Below are 16,805 nucleotides of genomic sequence, written 5' to 3'. Positions count from 1 at the left end.
CTGTTTTAGAGGGCTACCCATTCTAGAATCTTCTTTTCTATCAGAAATGTTCCAAGTACTGTTTTGGGAAGGAGGGAACCAGTGCTTCCTCTTAAAGAAATGGAATGAATCAAACTCTAGCCTTACAACTGTGTGTCTCTCTCATACCAGAGTCCTAAAACTCAAAGAATAGGATCAGCTAGCAGAGATGTGCTGCAAATGGGGCTGGGCCCTGCTCTGGTGGTGACTCCCGGGCTTTACCCTGGCATTACTCACACAGTAACCCTTGAGTTACAAAAGCAAAACAGCCCCACCTTTGTCGTCCTTTCTGATCTAGATTCTTTTTCAACAAATATAATTAAGACAAGAAAAAAAAATTTAAAAACCGATACAAATATATTTAAGATAAAAGCAAATTATCTGAGAACTCTTCAAAGTATATCAACCATATCAAAACAAAAATACATACACACAGAAAACCAACAAACACACATAACACACACAACAAACCACTGCCTTCCAATGTCTGTGAAATCATTAGGAACCACATGGTTTACATAGATTTAGAGAAAACTGGTATGTATTTCTCCCATAGAATGACTAGTGGATTTGAATCATCAACATTTTGTTTAACACTGCAGCTTTTAACCACTGTGCCAATTATTCTTCAAACAATTTCTAGGGCAGTAAGGATCAGAGCCATGTGTCCTTCTAGCTAGTACAGAATATACCATGGATTTTGAAAAGAACAAACAAATCAATCTTGGAGGAAGTGCAACCAGGGTGCTCCCTGGAGGCAAGAATGATGAAACTTCATTCCACATCCTTTGGGCATATTGTCAGAAGGGGTGAGTCCATGGCAAAGGATATCATGTTGGGAAAGGCGGAGGGTGAGAAAAAGAGAGGCAGCTCCTCACTGATGGTCTGACATAGTGACTGTAGCAAGGGACTTGAGCCTGTCAGAGATAGTGTGGATGCCACAAGACAGAACAAAGATCAGATCTGTTGTTCATAGGGTCACTATGAGGCATAGGAGACATGACTGCATCTAATTACCTCTGCAGCTAATATCAGAACCAGTGCCTTTAACTTCTAATCCCCAGGCCAGGACTTCCTCATTATAGTAAATAATTACAGTATCGCAATATAATTTCCTGTTTATTTATACACTTGTGAGAGTAAGATTGAAAAAAATAACAAAAAACAAATTTGAGGCAGAGAGTAACTGGCTACAAAAAAAAAAAAAAAAGCAGCTAAGAAACACTGTTCTTAAAGATAGAATATGCTTACTTTTCCTTCCATATGCTGTACTAGCTGAGAGTCTTCTGTGACCTAGAAGATCGAATGCAATTACATTGCCCACATATATTTGCTATGCTGTTTGACTCTCCCAAGGGCAGCATAACAGTACAAGGGGAGTGACATCTTTATGAGGTTAACCCTTTTCTATTTTAAGGGTAGACTACTAAGGCAGATGTGTTCCCTGGAGCGTAACAAGAATGCTGGAAATTTGGTAGTTGGGAGAAATGACAGCACCAGGCCATCATCCAGGAGGGGGGAAAGAGAAATTACTATTCAGAGGGACTGGGAGTGAGGGGAGGGGGCAATCTATGAGAATGTGGACACGTATGGGGGAAAGGGAGGAAACAAAGGGGGGGAGCTTGGGTTATAATGCAGTGAGAAGAGATAAGGAGGAAGCAGGGAAACTCGTGGTGGTTGACCTCTACCCTGGGTCAAGGGAGCTCTGGTGGCACAATCTGCAGAGAAATGCATTGCTAACTTAAAGGCCACACCTCTCCAGCTGTTAGAGTCCACCAGCTACTGCACAAAAGAAAAATGGGCAATTCCTTCCTGCACATGGAAACCCAGCGGAGTGAGTCCCAACTTGCTGGCAATGAGTGGAATCGTGCCATGGGCTGGACAACATGGTAGGCTCTTTCCTGTTCTATTACATTTCATCTTCACAACTGTTTCAGATAGTAAGCATTATTTGGTAGGAAAAAAACACAAAATGAAGGTATCAATTAAGCAATCAAGGAGCTGGAGCCAACCTTCCAAGCTAAAGTTCTCTGGTTCTGATTCAGTGTTTGCCTTTTCTTTGTTATGAAGCACCTGTGAACACAGCGGCCTAAAACAACGTCATACTTCTCAGGATTCTGCATGGTGGCAGACTGGTTCCTCCATGGGCTTCTCCATGTAACTCAGTCAGTTGGAAAGTTGACTGGGTCCAAGATGGCCTCCTTCAAACGGGTTAACTATCAGCATCAATTTGAGGAAGGAGCACCTGACATTTTCTCACTTGTCCTTCAATTGTTTAGGAAGTGGTTACCTAAGAGATATCTACTAGTCCTGCCCGTCTAGCTCTTCCGTCGCATACTCTTGGTTAAGGCAAGTCACAAGGCCATTCAAGGCTCAAGGGAGAATGAGAGAGGAAGGGTGATGTCACCTCACAAAGAGGCACGTGGGATGGAAGGAATTGTGATCAAGTAAAAAAGTAATCTATTGTGGACTCTTCTAATACCAACATTTTACTCAAAACTCAAACTCATCACCATTGACTTGGAACCGAGTCACAGTTGACCATCCAGTGGGTTTTTGAAAGTTGTAAACAGCATAGGAGAATGTCCACCTTTCCATCCAGTACTGCTGGTGGCTAGCAGCCCAATTCCCTCAGGATGATGCCACCTGAGTTCCGAAACTCCTAACTTGTCCTTATGATTTTCTTTATGGGGGGGGGGGGTTAAAAGAAGCCCATAAAAACAGGATGATCTCTCATGAGTTACACTGGGTGTCTGAAAGCCTGGGTTCTAGTGTGTAAGTTCTTCTAATGTGAGATCTTGACAAAGAGCACTTTTTAAATGGACTTTAATTCCTTCATCTATAAACAGATGGCTGGTGTGCTTGCCCACATATTCTATAAAATAATAGAATGATGCCCTATTTTTAGACAAATGATCCCTTGGGGGATGGGCAGGAGGGCGGGACAGGACGTTTGTGTTGTGCAGTACACCACCTTTCCCTGCGGTGGGCGCTGCACTCCAGAGGCCTAAGCAAAGGGAGCTCCTTCCAAGGGGTGGCTGCTGTCTCACCCAAGCTGATTGCTGCTTGGACTGGTGACATTTATTCCATGCTGAGCCGGCAAGGGTCCTCCAGCTTCGCAGCAAGGATGAAAGCCCAAGGCTTTGCTCGAAGGGCTTCTAGACCTAGTTAGACAAAACAATTTTCATTCGGCGCACAGCCCAGCGAAGCAGGCAGCAGAAGTGAAAGGCTCCTAAGCGGGTCTCTTCCTGAGGGAAATGCTTTGCTGGGAGCTTGCTCAGAAAGATATTGTTGCCTGCTCTATGGAAGATCAGGTTCCCAAGGAGAAAACGAATGTTTAATTTAGCACAAAGACAGCTCAGAATCTCCCTCTGGGGAACTGAGCCCGCAAACAGGTCCACACACAAAGAATCTAAGCGAGAAAAGTCGTCTCTCTTTTGGTGCAATGGCGACAGACCAGGAACCCAAACTTTACTGAACTCGTGCCTTTCTGCCAGTCGTTTCTTGTCCAGAGGCCTGCTGCCCTTTCCTGTTTACTCTTACATCTGGACTCGGCAGCTTTTTCCACACTTCTCTGAAACAATCAGAAGGGATAGTATCAGGAGCACATAGTTTTTGCAGTCTGAAATTACATGGTGCAGTGTGGCAATCAAATGTGCAAGCCTTAGCCGGTTAAGCAAGTATCGGTCCACTTAGGTGAACAACAAAAGACGTAGTTTTCTCAGCTGCTTACCCAGAGAATATTTTTTTTTCTTAAATTTTTACATAATTTAGACTCTGGAGACCTCCAGAAATGAGCAGTTTACACTTAAGTATGGTAATCGTCATTCCAAAGACACAGTACAGTACATATTGTATTCAATTAAGTCACTGCTTTGCACCCTGGTTACCATGACTCTAAGAGATTATACTGTGTGCTCAACAGACAGTTATTAGCAGTTGCAGCAGACTTTTGCCTTAAGTAAATTTTCTGAGGGGGGAAAAAAGAGACATGTAATTAACTTTCTGTTCAAATCCTTCAGAACTACCTGAAAAAACCTCCATTGTACAATAAAGAATGCAATGTGTTGTGCTTTATATGTGTTGAGTCCTCTTAGTATGCTGGATAAGATTCACAACTATAATTCAGCCACAGTCCTGACAAAGAGAATTTAAAAAAAACAAACAAAAACACTATTATTTATTCCATACTAGTGTATGAACCTGCCACAATCATCAGGAAGCAAATAACACATACTAAAACAAAACAAAACAGAACGCAACAAAATAAAACAAAACAAAGAACACCTATCAACACAATAAAAAAAACCCTGAGTTTGAGTCTATATTTCCTAAGAATTATTATTCTTGAGAGAATAGAAAATTTGCATATAAATGACAGATAATAAAAGCAAATAAGCAAATAAACAATAACTTCTTACTCTATTTTTTCCCCCCTCTGATTTAGGACTAATGATCCCTTCTTGCCCAGATAGCATCTAAGAAGAACAAGAGCTATTCTTTCTCCTGACACTTCTTTATATTATAGTAACATGGTTTTGATTAAGACCTACCCTCACTAAAAACTGCCTTGAAGTTCTGGTAACTTCTTCCCTGTGTATCTAGGAGGCATGGAGCAAAGAGGAAATTCTGAGCTAAGAAGCACATCAGGGCATGAAATTTTCAGCCTGCTCCAGGTGAGGGTGGGGGAAGGGCAAATTGGTGCTGCGTGCTCATTTTCAGATGCAGTGAGTTCACTAATTCCTTAGCGACGTTAGCCAGGGATCTGGCTTTCCAAAGCACACATTTCAGTCTCCACAACAGGGAGCTCCTAACCCTTTGTGATTAGATTCACTTAAGAGATAGTTAGGCCAGAGGTGTAGCCACGGTGTGACAGGTGTGGAACACATGCTGGTTGCCACTTGAAGGGGGCGCCACTGAGCAGTTTCTATTAACAAGTGGATTGCTGGCCAGCTGTGAGAGAGCATTAAGAAAGGTAAAACTAATAATTTCATATTTGAGAGCTCCATGGGTCAAGGCAAAAGGTATGATCTCGTAATCTGCTGAGTGTAGGAAGGGAAGAAATGAGGTGAGGCAGAGGGTGGGTGAGGTAGCATGGGGGGAATGAAAGACTTTGAACACATCACAGAACAATTTTCATCAGCGAAAACAAGGAAGGTAGAAATGCCATTTTCACATAGAGCCTTTATGTGTTATGTGGAAGTTGACAAGCTGGACTTGTATTTTTGAGCTGTTATTACAGTCACGCTCGCTAAAAGACAGGTGTCAGGTGTTGGGACACAGGTGCAATGTCAGTGCTTTTGGATGTGCTTCTGAATTTGGGCCACTCAAATTCCTATGATTCAAAACTCTCAATAGATGGTTTACATTTCTCATTTACTCACAAAACCTACACTCCCTACTTCCACTCTCTGTTGAAGATTCCCATCCTCTATTAAAGAAGAAATAAGGACGCAAGTAGACATCCAATCTAACTGATTCTAGATTTTGTTGTTGTGTGCCCTCAAACTGATGAAAAATTATATTAGGACTCCAGGAATCCAAGGAATGGAAAAGATACAAACTGGTCCTCTTTCCATGAAGGATTACCTGTCCCCAAATTCATGACCATTTAGTTGACTAAATTGGTGATTGTGGATGTTAAATGCAGGAACTGACTCATAGTGGACCCTCCAGCAGGTTCTTTAGAAGCTGTAAATTGAATGGGAGGAGACTGCTAATATTCCTTCCAAGGAGCAGGTGGTGGACTTGATACACCTTCCTTTGGGTTGACAATACAACTCCTTACCATAAGGCCACCAGAGATCCTGCTTGCATTGGTATTATTGGCAAGATTATTCAGCTGCTAACCAAAGTTAGTGTTCAAGTCTACCAGCCACTTGGGGTCAGAAAAATGAGGCAGCCTGCTTCCATAAATATTTACAGCCTTGGAAATCCTATGGACAATTCTATTTTGCCCTACAGGTATGAGCAACCCATCCCAGAAAGATGTAAATCAGTCCAGGTGATATCTCTGTATGCAACTCAACTCACTAAGGATGAGCTAGTTCTTACTCACTCCTGATCCTTCGCTGGGTTTCTGAAGCTGTAAATCACATGGAAGGCAGTTGTCTCATAGAGCTGCTAGGATTTGAACCTCCAGAGAACATGGCCTTCGGGTTAGCAGCACAACTGGCTACAAGAGCTATCTAAACAAGAAACTTAATTAAATGGTACTTTTCACTAGTTACTTCAAGTAAACTTCAAAAAGCAAAACATTTTAGTAAATACCCACGTGACACATTTGGAGATATTACCTGGGTCTAGGAAAACTATAAATCTGACTCAAGCATGTCACTTCTCACACAAATAACAAGTAAAGCATAGTAAGCTTCTTCCTACTAGGTGCCTAAGGAGCTCTGGTGACCTAGTTCTAAGAAGCTACATTAGCAACACAATGGCACATGGCTTGAACTCATCAGCAACTCTGTGGCAGAAATTTCTGTGGACAACCTCCTCCTATGCCATTTACTACCTCTGAAAACCTGCTGGAGGGTCACCTATGAGTCCCTTCCCACTCAACGGCACATACCAGCCCTAAGGGCTAATTAACTCGTTTACTCTTTACAACAACACTCAGAGGTTTGTTCTATTATTTTAACTCCCATTTTACAGCTGAAGGAATTGAGGCAATGGTTTAATTGACTAATTGACTCAACGAAACAGACTCAGTAATTAAAAAAGAGTGCTATAATTTAAAACCAGATAGTCTTATTCCAGGTCGAGGCTCATAAATGCTCCTTAAAAAAGTTTCCAAGCCAACTTTGACACTTCTATGCTGCACACCAGCCTTGCCTTGTTTAGTCTGTAGAATTTACAAAGGGCCAGGCCTTTATGGAATTGCCTGTTAATGTATCCTCTGCACACAGGGCACAGAACAAGCACACAATGATTACTGCATTCATGAATGACTCTCCCCGAGGCTCTACAGAACACCTATGTCTGGTGTGAGGTTTCAAAGCTTCAGTTAAACTCATTAAGACTTACCAAAAGCTACTGTCTGTAGATTTTCACAGATATCTTGTCACCAGTCTGGCTGTAGTAGGGGTCCCCTCTCTAGCCTTCCTCAGGCCTCAGTCTCCTCATTGTGACTCACTGTTGACCTTCCATTGGGTTTTAAAGGTTACACTGTCATTCACATGGGAAGAGACAGTCCATCTTTCCCCCTCTGTTGCTAGTGAATTCGAATAGGCAGAGAGGAGTGGCCTTTGGTTAGTAGTGCAGCTCCCTATGAACCCGGACCTGAAGGAGAATTTGAAAACTCCTCTCTGCATATGCCCTTCACAAGGAAGTGCAGCAGCTTTTGTTTTCTCCTGCCTGCCCGCCAATATGTGTAGGAAAGGGTCTGAGCTTGCTATCAGCCTTGGGTACCCAGCCAACTCTATTCCCCAAGCCATTCGTTAACTGGGGAGGGATGGATTTACCGGCCTTTTGCCTCTATTATCCACTCCATAGGGCACCTCCCTGCTCCCTTCAACAGCGACCAAACAAGGGAAAGCAGTATCAGACTGAACCTCAGGGCAGTAAAGAATCTGTAACACATCTGTGCTAAAAAGCAAGTAAGTAAATAAGTAGATCTCAAAGACCATCTGGAAACACAGCTTCTCGTAAATTTCTCCTAGCAATTTTTTTCTTTTTAAATGAAAAGACCAAGTTACTAAATAAGCAAACTCTTTTGTGGTAGGATCCGTTTACACATCAAGAGGATACCCTTTGCCCACAGGGCCATTCTTGTTTGCACGAGAAATCCCGGTAAGCCCAGGAAGAGGGGTGCAGTTGGTTCTGCTTCTTTTCTTTGCTCTCCTGTGTCTAGCTAGCATGCTTTTAAAACCCTCTCCTTCCAATGCCAAAGGCCATGTCATGCTGTATATAACTCACTATGAATGGGAGAAGTGTGTAAATAGCAAGGCATTAAGCAGCTCAAGGGACTTGAAGATAGGTAATACAGAACACTTAGGCAATGTGCTATGAGAAGAGGCTGCTGGAGGGGAAATGTTATACTTGTCTTCAAGTATATGAAGGATTATTATTGCTTCATAGCTGCTGACTCCTCTGAGCCTTCCCTGTTCCACCACTTTGCAGGGTTTCAGAATGATTCTCACTGGAGCTCCAGACCCTCCAGGACGTGGGTCCATGCAGCTCATTACTTACACTCAGCCACAGTATCATTAAAGGGCTTCTGTCCCCCAAACACCTAACATTCACCCTGTTCACTTGCCTGGGTGCACTCAGCCACCACATGCCACATTTTCATACTCTCTGCCTCTTCCAGGCCTTTCTGGTAATGTACATTTTCCAAAGGCTTTCCTAGACTTGGAGGGGAAGTTTTATTATTAGACGAAGATACCGATAGCCTGAAAAAGTATAACATTATTTACCCAATTTCACATAGTGAGTAGGAATCTGAACACAGTCCCAACTCTAAATCCTGTGCACTGAATTCCACTATTTTACTGTACCCTTTTTCCTAACAAAGACTAGACATAAGGAAACTTCCTCATTTGTAAAATGCTGCTAATATACCTTATTTAGGGAGCTAGTGGAAGGAAGCTGCGCTGCAATCCCAAAGGCACATGGTTCCAAGACACCAGAAGCTCCACGAGAGAAAGATAGTCAGTCTCCTCCCGTGCAATGATTAACTGCCTCTGAAAACCTGCCACAGAGTCAGCTTTGGGTCGGTTCCAACTCTATGGTACAGAACAACAATAGCTTATTTACTCAGTTTACTCACCTATTACAGAAAACAAGTGCCTCATATATTCTGTCATCACTGCTGTATGTCATATAGTTGATTGACTGATTCATAACCCTGTGGGACAGAACAGAAATGTCCAGGGTTCTAAGGCTGTCAACCTTTATGACAGCTAATTGTCAGGTCTCTATCTCCTGGGGAACTGCTGGTGGGTCTGAATTACCAATTTTAAGTTAGAAGCTAAGTAAGTCCTTAACTATTGTACTACCAGAGTTCCTTTTGTACATTTTAGAGTCCAGTAAATATTTGTACCTCCCTTCTTCCAATTTTTTATATCTGTTTTGGTCCATTATACTTAGTACTTGGCTATTCAAATTCTTGTGGTGTCTTCATTTCCCTGTTAGACTGTGACCAAGTTTACTTTCAGTATTTCACTCAGTTCTCCCACAGAAACTATTAGAATGTGAGGGGAAATTAGCAGCAAAATGGAGAAAGAATAATTTACAGTTGTTTTTATGGCATTTAGTCCTGCCTTTGAATGCTTGTGTGTGTGTAAAGTTATATACTGTCAAGTTGGAACCAACTCATAGCTGATCCTCCAGAGAGTTTTCAGAGGCAGTGAATCTCATGGAAGGGGATTGTCCATCTTTCTCCTGCAGAGAAGCTGGTGGATTCGAACCATCTGTCTTCAGGTCGGCAGCACAGATCTTACCATCAGGCCACCAAAAACAAACACATACACAAACACTCCCTCCCTCCCTCTCTTTCTGCCTCCCTTCATCTCCTCCCCACCAAAACCCAAGACCCCAGAACAAGGAAGTAGTAGGATTCCTTCAGAATGATTTAGCTGCAGTGTAGAGAACTGGATGACTTTTCCAAATATCCTTCTAGTCTTTCCCAGATTAAACAGCAGCACTATAAGCAAACATATGCAAAAACAATAAAAACAAAAGCAGCTAATCACGGTCACCCATTTAATCAGATCCCTATGCTATGTTTAAGAGCACTACATGTTTGTCTTGGTCCTGACAAGATGTTTACAGGCACAGAGATGCTGTAAGTTATTAAACTTGATGATTCAGAAAGATTTGATGAACATCACCTTAACAATGACATTATTCCAAAGAAAGAAAGCCGATACCTTCTAGAAACAAACACAGATCTAAAAATGCAAGACATCTTGCTTTATATAATAACATCACCTTGCTGTCCAATCAAGTTTTTGGACAACTATTGATAAAAGATTGTGGCAACTTTTCCCTCTACTTGAACTCTGCTACCTTTGGGAGATCTTTGGGCTGTATTTGCTTGAAAGAAGTGGTAGAGAGGGCCTGGAAAGATAAGAACTCTCCCTTTATTACTTTGGTCTGTAAAACAGAACAAAAATAGGTCAGTTAAGGAATTGATGGCTGCATATATAAATAATGTAAACACTCTGATCACTCTCCTGGGAAGGAGATTTGTCAAGCAGACAGATGCAGACACTCAGGTGCGACCAGTGTACCACTCCTGTTCTCAGTCCCACACTTACTGTTCTCAAATTCTAAACTGTCCATTGGAAACATGATTATTATCAGTTAAAAATAACTGGGGAATAAGCCCTGGCACTGATTTAACATGTTTGACTTTTGTAAGCTTACAATTAACATGTTAGACTATTGTTGACAAAATATTTAACTTTCCCAGGCCATTCATGTAAACAACTTTTCTAATATTCCTTAGACATTCCAAGAGACACACCTTACTGAAGCTTCTCTGGCCTGTAAAGGCCACACATTCCCAGCTCACAAACACCTTCACTATATTGCACATTTAAACCAGGATTTACTAGGACCTTCAGGGACACTTAAGAACACCAATATTTCAGCCTTATCTTGACAGCACTAAATCTAAATTGCCAACCCCTTCTATTTACAATAAAAGCTATTTCACCAGACAATTGAAAGCTCAAGATACTTTTAATCCTTGGGGGAAACTCCCTGGTATCACCAATTCATTGTTTAACAGTTTATTAGTAGTAATGTTGCTAAGATGTCTCACATTCCTGCGGTGCTTTGGTTTTTCCAAAGCTGGTTCAGATGAACGTCTCTCAGCAAAGCCACACCATGATTGCTCCCTGGGTTTTACAGGTGACTGTTAAGTGACTTTTCCCAGATCACATGGCTGCTAAGCACTCAAGGGGGCAGAGAACTAGGGTCTAGTCTCCTTATCCAGTCTGCTTTCTTCTCTTCACACCAAATCAGAGAAAAATATCGCTCAAATGAAAGACAGGCTGGGACCCACTTATCTACCCACCCTAGCTGTACAGTAGATGCAACAGAAAAGAGCTTGTTTCAGGCAAAGGAGAAAGATTAATAATGCACCAAAGAAGTTCTCAGTCTTATTGTTCCATGGACCAGCAATCATTCTGCTTCATAGTTTATGCAAAGATTCAAGCACACTTTATCTGGAAAATGATGTTGCACATAGAGCTTGCTCCAAGAAAGGCAGGTGTGCTCAGGCCCTATGATCCAGGCCCTCACAAAGACCCTATTCCTGAAGTGTGTGGAGCCTTGGGGCTTCCCCCTGAAACTGTTCTTGAGCTAAAAGAAGAAACTGGCTGGCTGCGTAAGGACTGCAGAATCAGGCTCTTAACGTGGACAGAATTAGATCTGGCCTGGTGGTTATTCGTGCATTGTTCTTGAAACTTGGGCTATTGAAAGGACTCAAGACATTACTACAGAGTCCTTGCCACACCGCCCCGCTAAAGCACTCGGGTCGTTCACTCAGTAAATGTCACAATAGCTGTGTACTGGGCACTGCACTAAGTTACGGAGCACACAGAGCTTTCTGCATGGACCTGATATAGATTTTATTTGGGAAGATCAATATTCTCTCCCTTGCTCTGAAGGACACTAATGGCCCTATAGCATACAAATGAACGATTGGAAGTCATATATTCAACACACTCAGACCACATGAATCGGGTTCTGGAAGCAACAGCGATAACATGAAGAAACCATTCTGCCACTTGTTCTCTGCAGAGGCCCTTCTAAATGAATAGTGTCTCTGAAAATAAGAGGCGCTCATGTGAAATGAGACCTGCAGATGTAATCGGCTGGGTGAATCACTCCCAAATGCTGAGGCCTCCCTTCGGACACAATGTTATCAGGTTAATACAGTACCTGCATCACCAACTCTGATTACCCTGCTGAGCGCCAAAGCGCCAAGTTTAGAAACTAAAATGGAAGGGGAATTTCCAATAGCCAAAGGGGTGGGAGGTGGAGAGGGGGCAAGCCTTATAGCGGCAGTACAGGTTTTCAGGGAAAAGCAATTGTTAGAAACAATTCTCACTCCTTGCCCTCTCCTCTCACCATCACCACACTCCAAAGGAATGCTCCAGGAGACGGCTGGTGGGTAGAAAAGAGAGAACAGCCCCGCTCTAAGGATGAGGGGGGGCACAGGAGCCACCTCTGGCTCCTGAAGAAGGAAAGCCTTTAAAAGTTGAGAAGGGCCAGAGGCTGTCCTCTTACTCCCAGCTTGGGTATTGTTATTGTCAAGTTTCGATAACCCCTGAAGTTGGTTTTATTTTACATCCTGAAACCTCCAAAAAAGAGAGGCAGCCTCATTTGATTTCCAAGGGGGAGAAAAGGAATAATAATAATAATAATTTTAAAACCCCAACAACAACACACACAAACAAACAAAACCCCCAAAGACTGGGGCCTTAAGCCAACACACACCTCCACTGGTGGTGCTGGTCAGAGGCCTGGAGCTGCAGCTTCAGGACAGGCCCACACTATGGCCCTTTAACTGCCCTCCAGGCTTGGCACCAATGCAGAGATTAGTCTTTTCCACTGGGTTTGGGCCGGCTGCCTCACTCTGTGCATCATCCCCAGAAACACTTACCAGGAGACTGCGAAGTACACAAAGCCGTATTATTGTGAGACTTGCAGACAGATTATAAATTTACTGGGGACAATCAAGGCATTTAGATACTTTTGGCTGCAGATGCCGGTGACACACACATACATACAAACCTCATTCTTCTCTCCATTGGAACCATTCTTTACCACTCTTCCACCCCTCAGCATCTCTCTTTCACAAAACGAACTCCCACTGCTCTCTAAGGGAATTCCAGGGAGAGGTGGGGATAGAGCAGGTGGGAGAGCAAGGAAAGGAGGCCTCCAAGTGCTACCATAACCCCACAGGCTGATTGTATTGGGGGCTACAAATGCTGGTCAGCTTTGCTGTTAGCAGATATTTTATCAGGAGCTGGATTCAGGAAGTTGTAAGTATGGGTGTTCTACACAAATGTCTGATTGGTAGGGGAAAAGGGCACCATCCAAGCTCCGGGGGTTCCCTGGAAACTTTATCACTATGGACCCAACCAGAGAGGAAGCGGAACCAGATAAAAAAATGCTATGGACCTAGTTGGACGGATGCCCCTCTGCCTAGAACCCAGTTTTGGGTCCCTCTGGATGAGGACATTGTTGGGCTACTGCCATCGCCCTGATGTTTTGAGTACTTTCAGGCTTGCATGACCATTTCCTGCCGCTGACTTTCATTAGTGCTGGTTTGGGTAAACTGGAGTTGTGCTATGAGCAGAGCACTGGGCAAAGGAGGAAGCCTGCCTGGCTGCAGGATAGGGCTCCACCTTCTACCCAGAGGCCGCTGGCCCAGCCACTTCTGGGGAAGCCACACAGGGCAAGCAGTCACCTGACCAGTCCCAACACCCAGAGCCAATGATTCAAGGGATCCTCCCTCTGGGATGGGGTGTGTCTATGCCTGCGAGAAACTTAATCAGAACTTTGGGGTTTGATATTCCTGTCACCAGGAGTGGCTGAAGACATGGCACTTCCTAGGACGCTATCTGTGTAAAAAGCTCTTCTCTCCATGTTAGCTTTGATGAAGACTGTCAGTCAGTACTCTTGAACTGGCAGAGGTCATAGGAAATAGGGGAGTAGATGTCTTAGCAATAGCCCCTTGGCACTCTGTCTTCGGATATCTCCCTCAACATGTTTGTGGACTGAGAGGACACTTGAAGGCTTACCCTGTGCTACAGAGCACCATTTATATTCTCTTTACCCAAAGACATGGGCCTATGCTAAAACAGAAGAGGAATGGGGCAAGAAGGAAAGGGCTTTTACTAAAGGTCGGTCTGGATGATAGAAGCTTTCAAGCTGATGGGCCTGGTGGGCCTAACCAAAGCTGGTTGCTTCAGAAGGAAGATTGACACAGGGCCTCTCTTGGTGGCTCAGCTTTTGTAGTCTTTTCTACAAGCTCTGGCCCTCAGCAAGTCTCTAGAAAAAATGCCATTTCTCACCAGTTAAGGAGTCCCTTAGGTGTGGGAGGAAACCATTGAATGAGCCCAGCGGAACACGATGGTGGGAGCACAGAACTGCACAAGCAATATATCCAGTGGCCTTTGAGGTGGTCAGGCGACATCGTGGCCCTTTCCACTGCCACCTGCGTCAGTCAGGCCCATGCAAGTGCCGCCTTCACAGAAAGGCCTCAATGACCACAGCTAGAAGCGCGAGAAAACCAGGTGCCTTACCGCAATCAGGGCCGAGTTCCTCTGGTCCCCCGAGGTGGAAGCTGGTGGCTGCTGCTCGCCGTTGATCCCACCACCGCCACCACTGCTGCTGCTGCCCAGCAGGTGCTGCTGGTGGTGGTGGTGGTAGTCTGGCGGGGGCGGTGGGGCCCCTGTGGCTGCTGCCTGGGAGGCCGGTGGTGGGGCAGCGGGGGGCGGGGGCGGTGCTGTGGTGTTGGCAGCAGTGGTGTTGGCTTTGGTGTGCTTGCCGGCCTTCCTGGCTCCCTGGCCATGCTGGACAAGGCTCAGGAGCTGCAGGGTGCTCTCCCTTTCCCTGTCTGAGCTCTCGGCCCTACCACGTTCATAGCGTCCTTCACAGCTTAGGTGGTGCTGGCGGCAGACGGCTATCCGAGCCCGCAGGCGCTCCACAATTGCACTGTGCACTCTTGGGGTGACTGAACCCCCTCCAAGGAGTCCCGCCCCGGGAGCCCCTCCTAGCCCTCCTGCTGGGGCCTGTGGGGGCGCTGTGTCCCCCATCTTACTGGACACAATGATTGCTGTGGGGATGGTGAGGTGGAAGGAGGCTACTGCTGGCTATTGTAGGCAAATCTGTTTTGGACCCAGTGAGCTCAGCTTTCAGGGCCACATGAATCGAGATCTTCAGAGGTTGGGGGGAGCCCTGGAGAGGTTGGGGGAGGGTGGGGAGAAAGAATAGGAACCAATTGGAGAGGCTCAGTTGAAAACAAACCCTGATCAACTTTCTCTAATTGCGTTTGACAGCTCTGGAGAAGTTGGCCAGAGTTGGTGAATTTTTTTTTTTTTCCCCTCTCACCAAACTGACAAGAGCCACTAGGTACTTTGTAAACACTGGATCTGGAGAAATAGATCAAGAATTCAGGGATTGTCAAGCGAGAGAGAAAGAAATAGGCAGCGAAGGGAACTGAGAGAGGTATTAATAGAGAACTGGACTCCCCCTCACCTACTTGTTTGGGAACAATTCTTTATGGGGCTGGATCTGCTGAGAAACACATTTCTACCTCCGTCTATAGAACCCTCGCAGCTTTCACTTTTTGGCAATTTTTGTTTTTTTTAAGAAAAACACAACAAATGTGCTGTTTCAGATTCCCAAAGTCAATGTTCAAAACGTGCAGAAACCCGAGGGGAACCGTCTTTGGACTTTCAGTTTTTCCTTCCTTCCTTTCGACCCCGATGCTCCTCTTTGGGGTTCTGTAGAATGTTGTCTTCTCCCAAAAGAGGGGACAGCGTTTCAGTTGTTAACAATGTCAGTAACTGGACTTTTGGACCATGCTTTCCCCCCCCTCTTCAGTTAATCCAATCACCGGTAAAAATCCTCATTCCCTCTACGGTTTCCTTGCTTTAAATGAAAGCAATCTGAAGTCGCCAGCCACTGAGAGAGAGATCCTTCACCACATTTTTTTTTTTTTTTCCTTTCCCGCTTACGTTTCTATTCCTCACCCCCGGCTCTATTCTAACACAGTATCAAGAGAGACAAACTCTGCCGAGAGTAATTTATAAACGATGGTCAAACTTACAAACTTCCAGCAAATTGCACGGAGTCATGTCCAGCCACTTTTCTGTCCACTTTTGTACATTCCATCCCCGGCCAATGGATCTGAGGGTCTGGACTCGCAAATAAGCAATGTGCTTCTATCTCTTGTATTGCTCCGCTTTATAGATGGGGAAGGGGAAAAAAAAAGTCGCTTGTATTTTCTTTTCTCTTTCTCGTCTGTTGTTAGCCGCTTTGCTGACACTGGCTCCACTGCCCGGAGTCACGGCGGTACACAGGCTTTCATTGTGCTCCGATAGGAGAGGGAGAGAAAGAGAGAGAGTGAGACAGAGAGAGAGAAAGAGCGAGCCAGCAAGCTGCAGCTGGGGGGGGTCGGGGGAGGGCGGGCGAGCCTGTGCGCCGCCCCCTGCCGGACGCCTGGCGCCACTGCACCAGGGAGCCACTGCGGCCCGCACGCCCAAAGGGGAGCGCAGGGGCCTCCCAGCGGCCGCAGAGGTAACTCCCGAGGCCGGCGCGTCTCCGCAGCGTCCCCTCCCTCAGACTCGGCTGGAGGCGGGGAAAGGAGGAGGTGGGAGGCGGGGTGGAGAGGCTGGGGAAATTCCCCAACCCCTACAGGACGCTTTCCACCGGTTCTCGAGGCTGAAGAAGTTTCCGGCCAGGGAATGTAGCTTCCCTCTCAGGTCTACATTTTAGTCCCCTGAGAATATCGTTTTCATTTTTCAGTGCGTTGGAAAATGACACCACTGAGCACCCTAGCGAGAGCTGGGTGAGCCCTGAGAAAATGCTCGAGGAAGACAGTCTATACACTCGTGAGAGAGAGAGAGAGAGAGACAGAGACAGAGACAGAGACAGACAGAGGCGGGGTCTACGTCTACCTACTTGCCTGTTTATCTTCTGACTGCCTGTTTATCTATCTTCTGGGTAAGTCAGTCTGGGAGACTATGAGCAAATCAGTACTCATCAAACAACTTCTTTGCTGTCAGTCAGAACCAGCTCATAACCAATCCTCTAGCGGT

The 16,805-nt window shown here is 45.0% G+C and overlaps 1 protein-coding gene across 1 annotated transcript in view; it reads right to left on the bottom strand.

Annotated features, from left to right (window-relative positions):
- MAML2 (mastermind-like 2 (Drosophila)) overlaps nt 1-14,849 on the bottom strand; it is a 484,193-nt gene extending 469,344 nt beyond the window's left edge. The window contains exon 1 of the mRNA XM_006887331.1: nt 14,286-14,849. Within this exon, the coding sequence (XP_006887393.1) occupies nt 14,286-14,798 (513 nt within the window). The 5' untranslated portion in view covers nt 14,799-14,849. The remainder of the gene's footprint in view (nt 1-14,285) is intronic.
- Between the last annotated feature and the right edge of the window lie 1,956 nt (nt 14,850-16,805).

The sequence above is a fragment of the Elephantulus edwardii genome, unplaced genomic scaffold (assembly GCF_000299155.1).
Source record: "Elephantulus edwardii isolate Elephantulus edwardi_28Jun2011 unplaced genomic scaffold, EleEdw1.0 scaffold00056, whole genome shotgun sequence".
NCBI lineage: Eukaryota > Metazoa > Chordata > Mammalia > Macroscelidea > Macroscelididae > Elephantulus > Elephantulus edwardii.
Note: the sequence above shows the minus strand (reverse complement) of the source record. Positions and strands in the feature narration are given on the sequence as shown.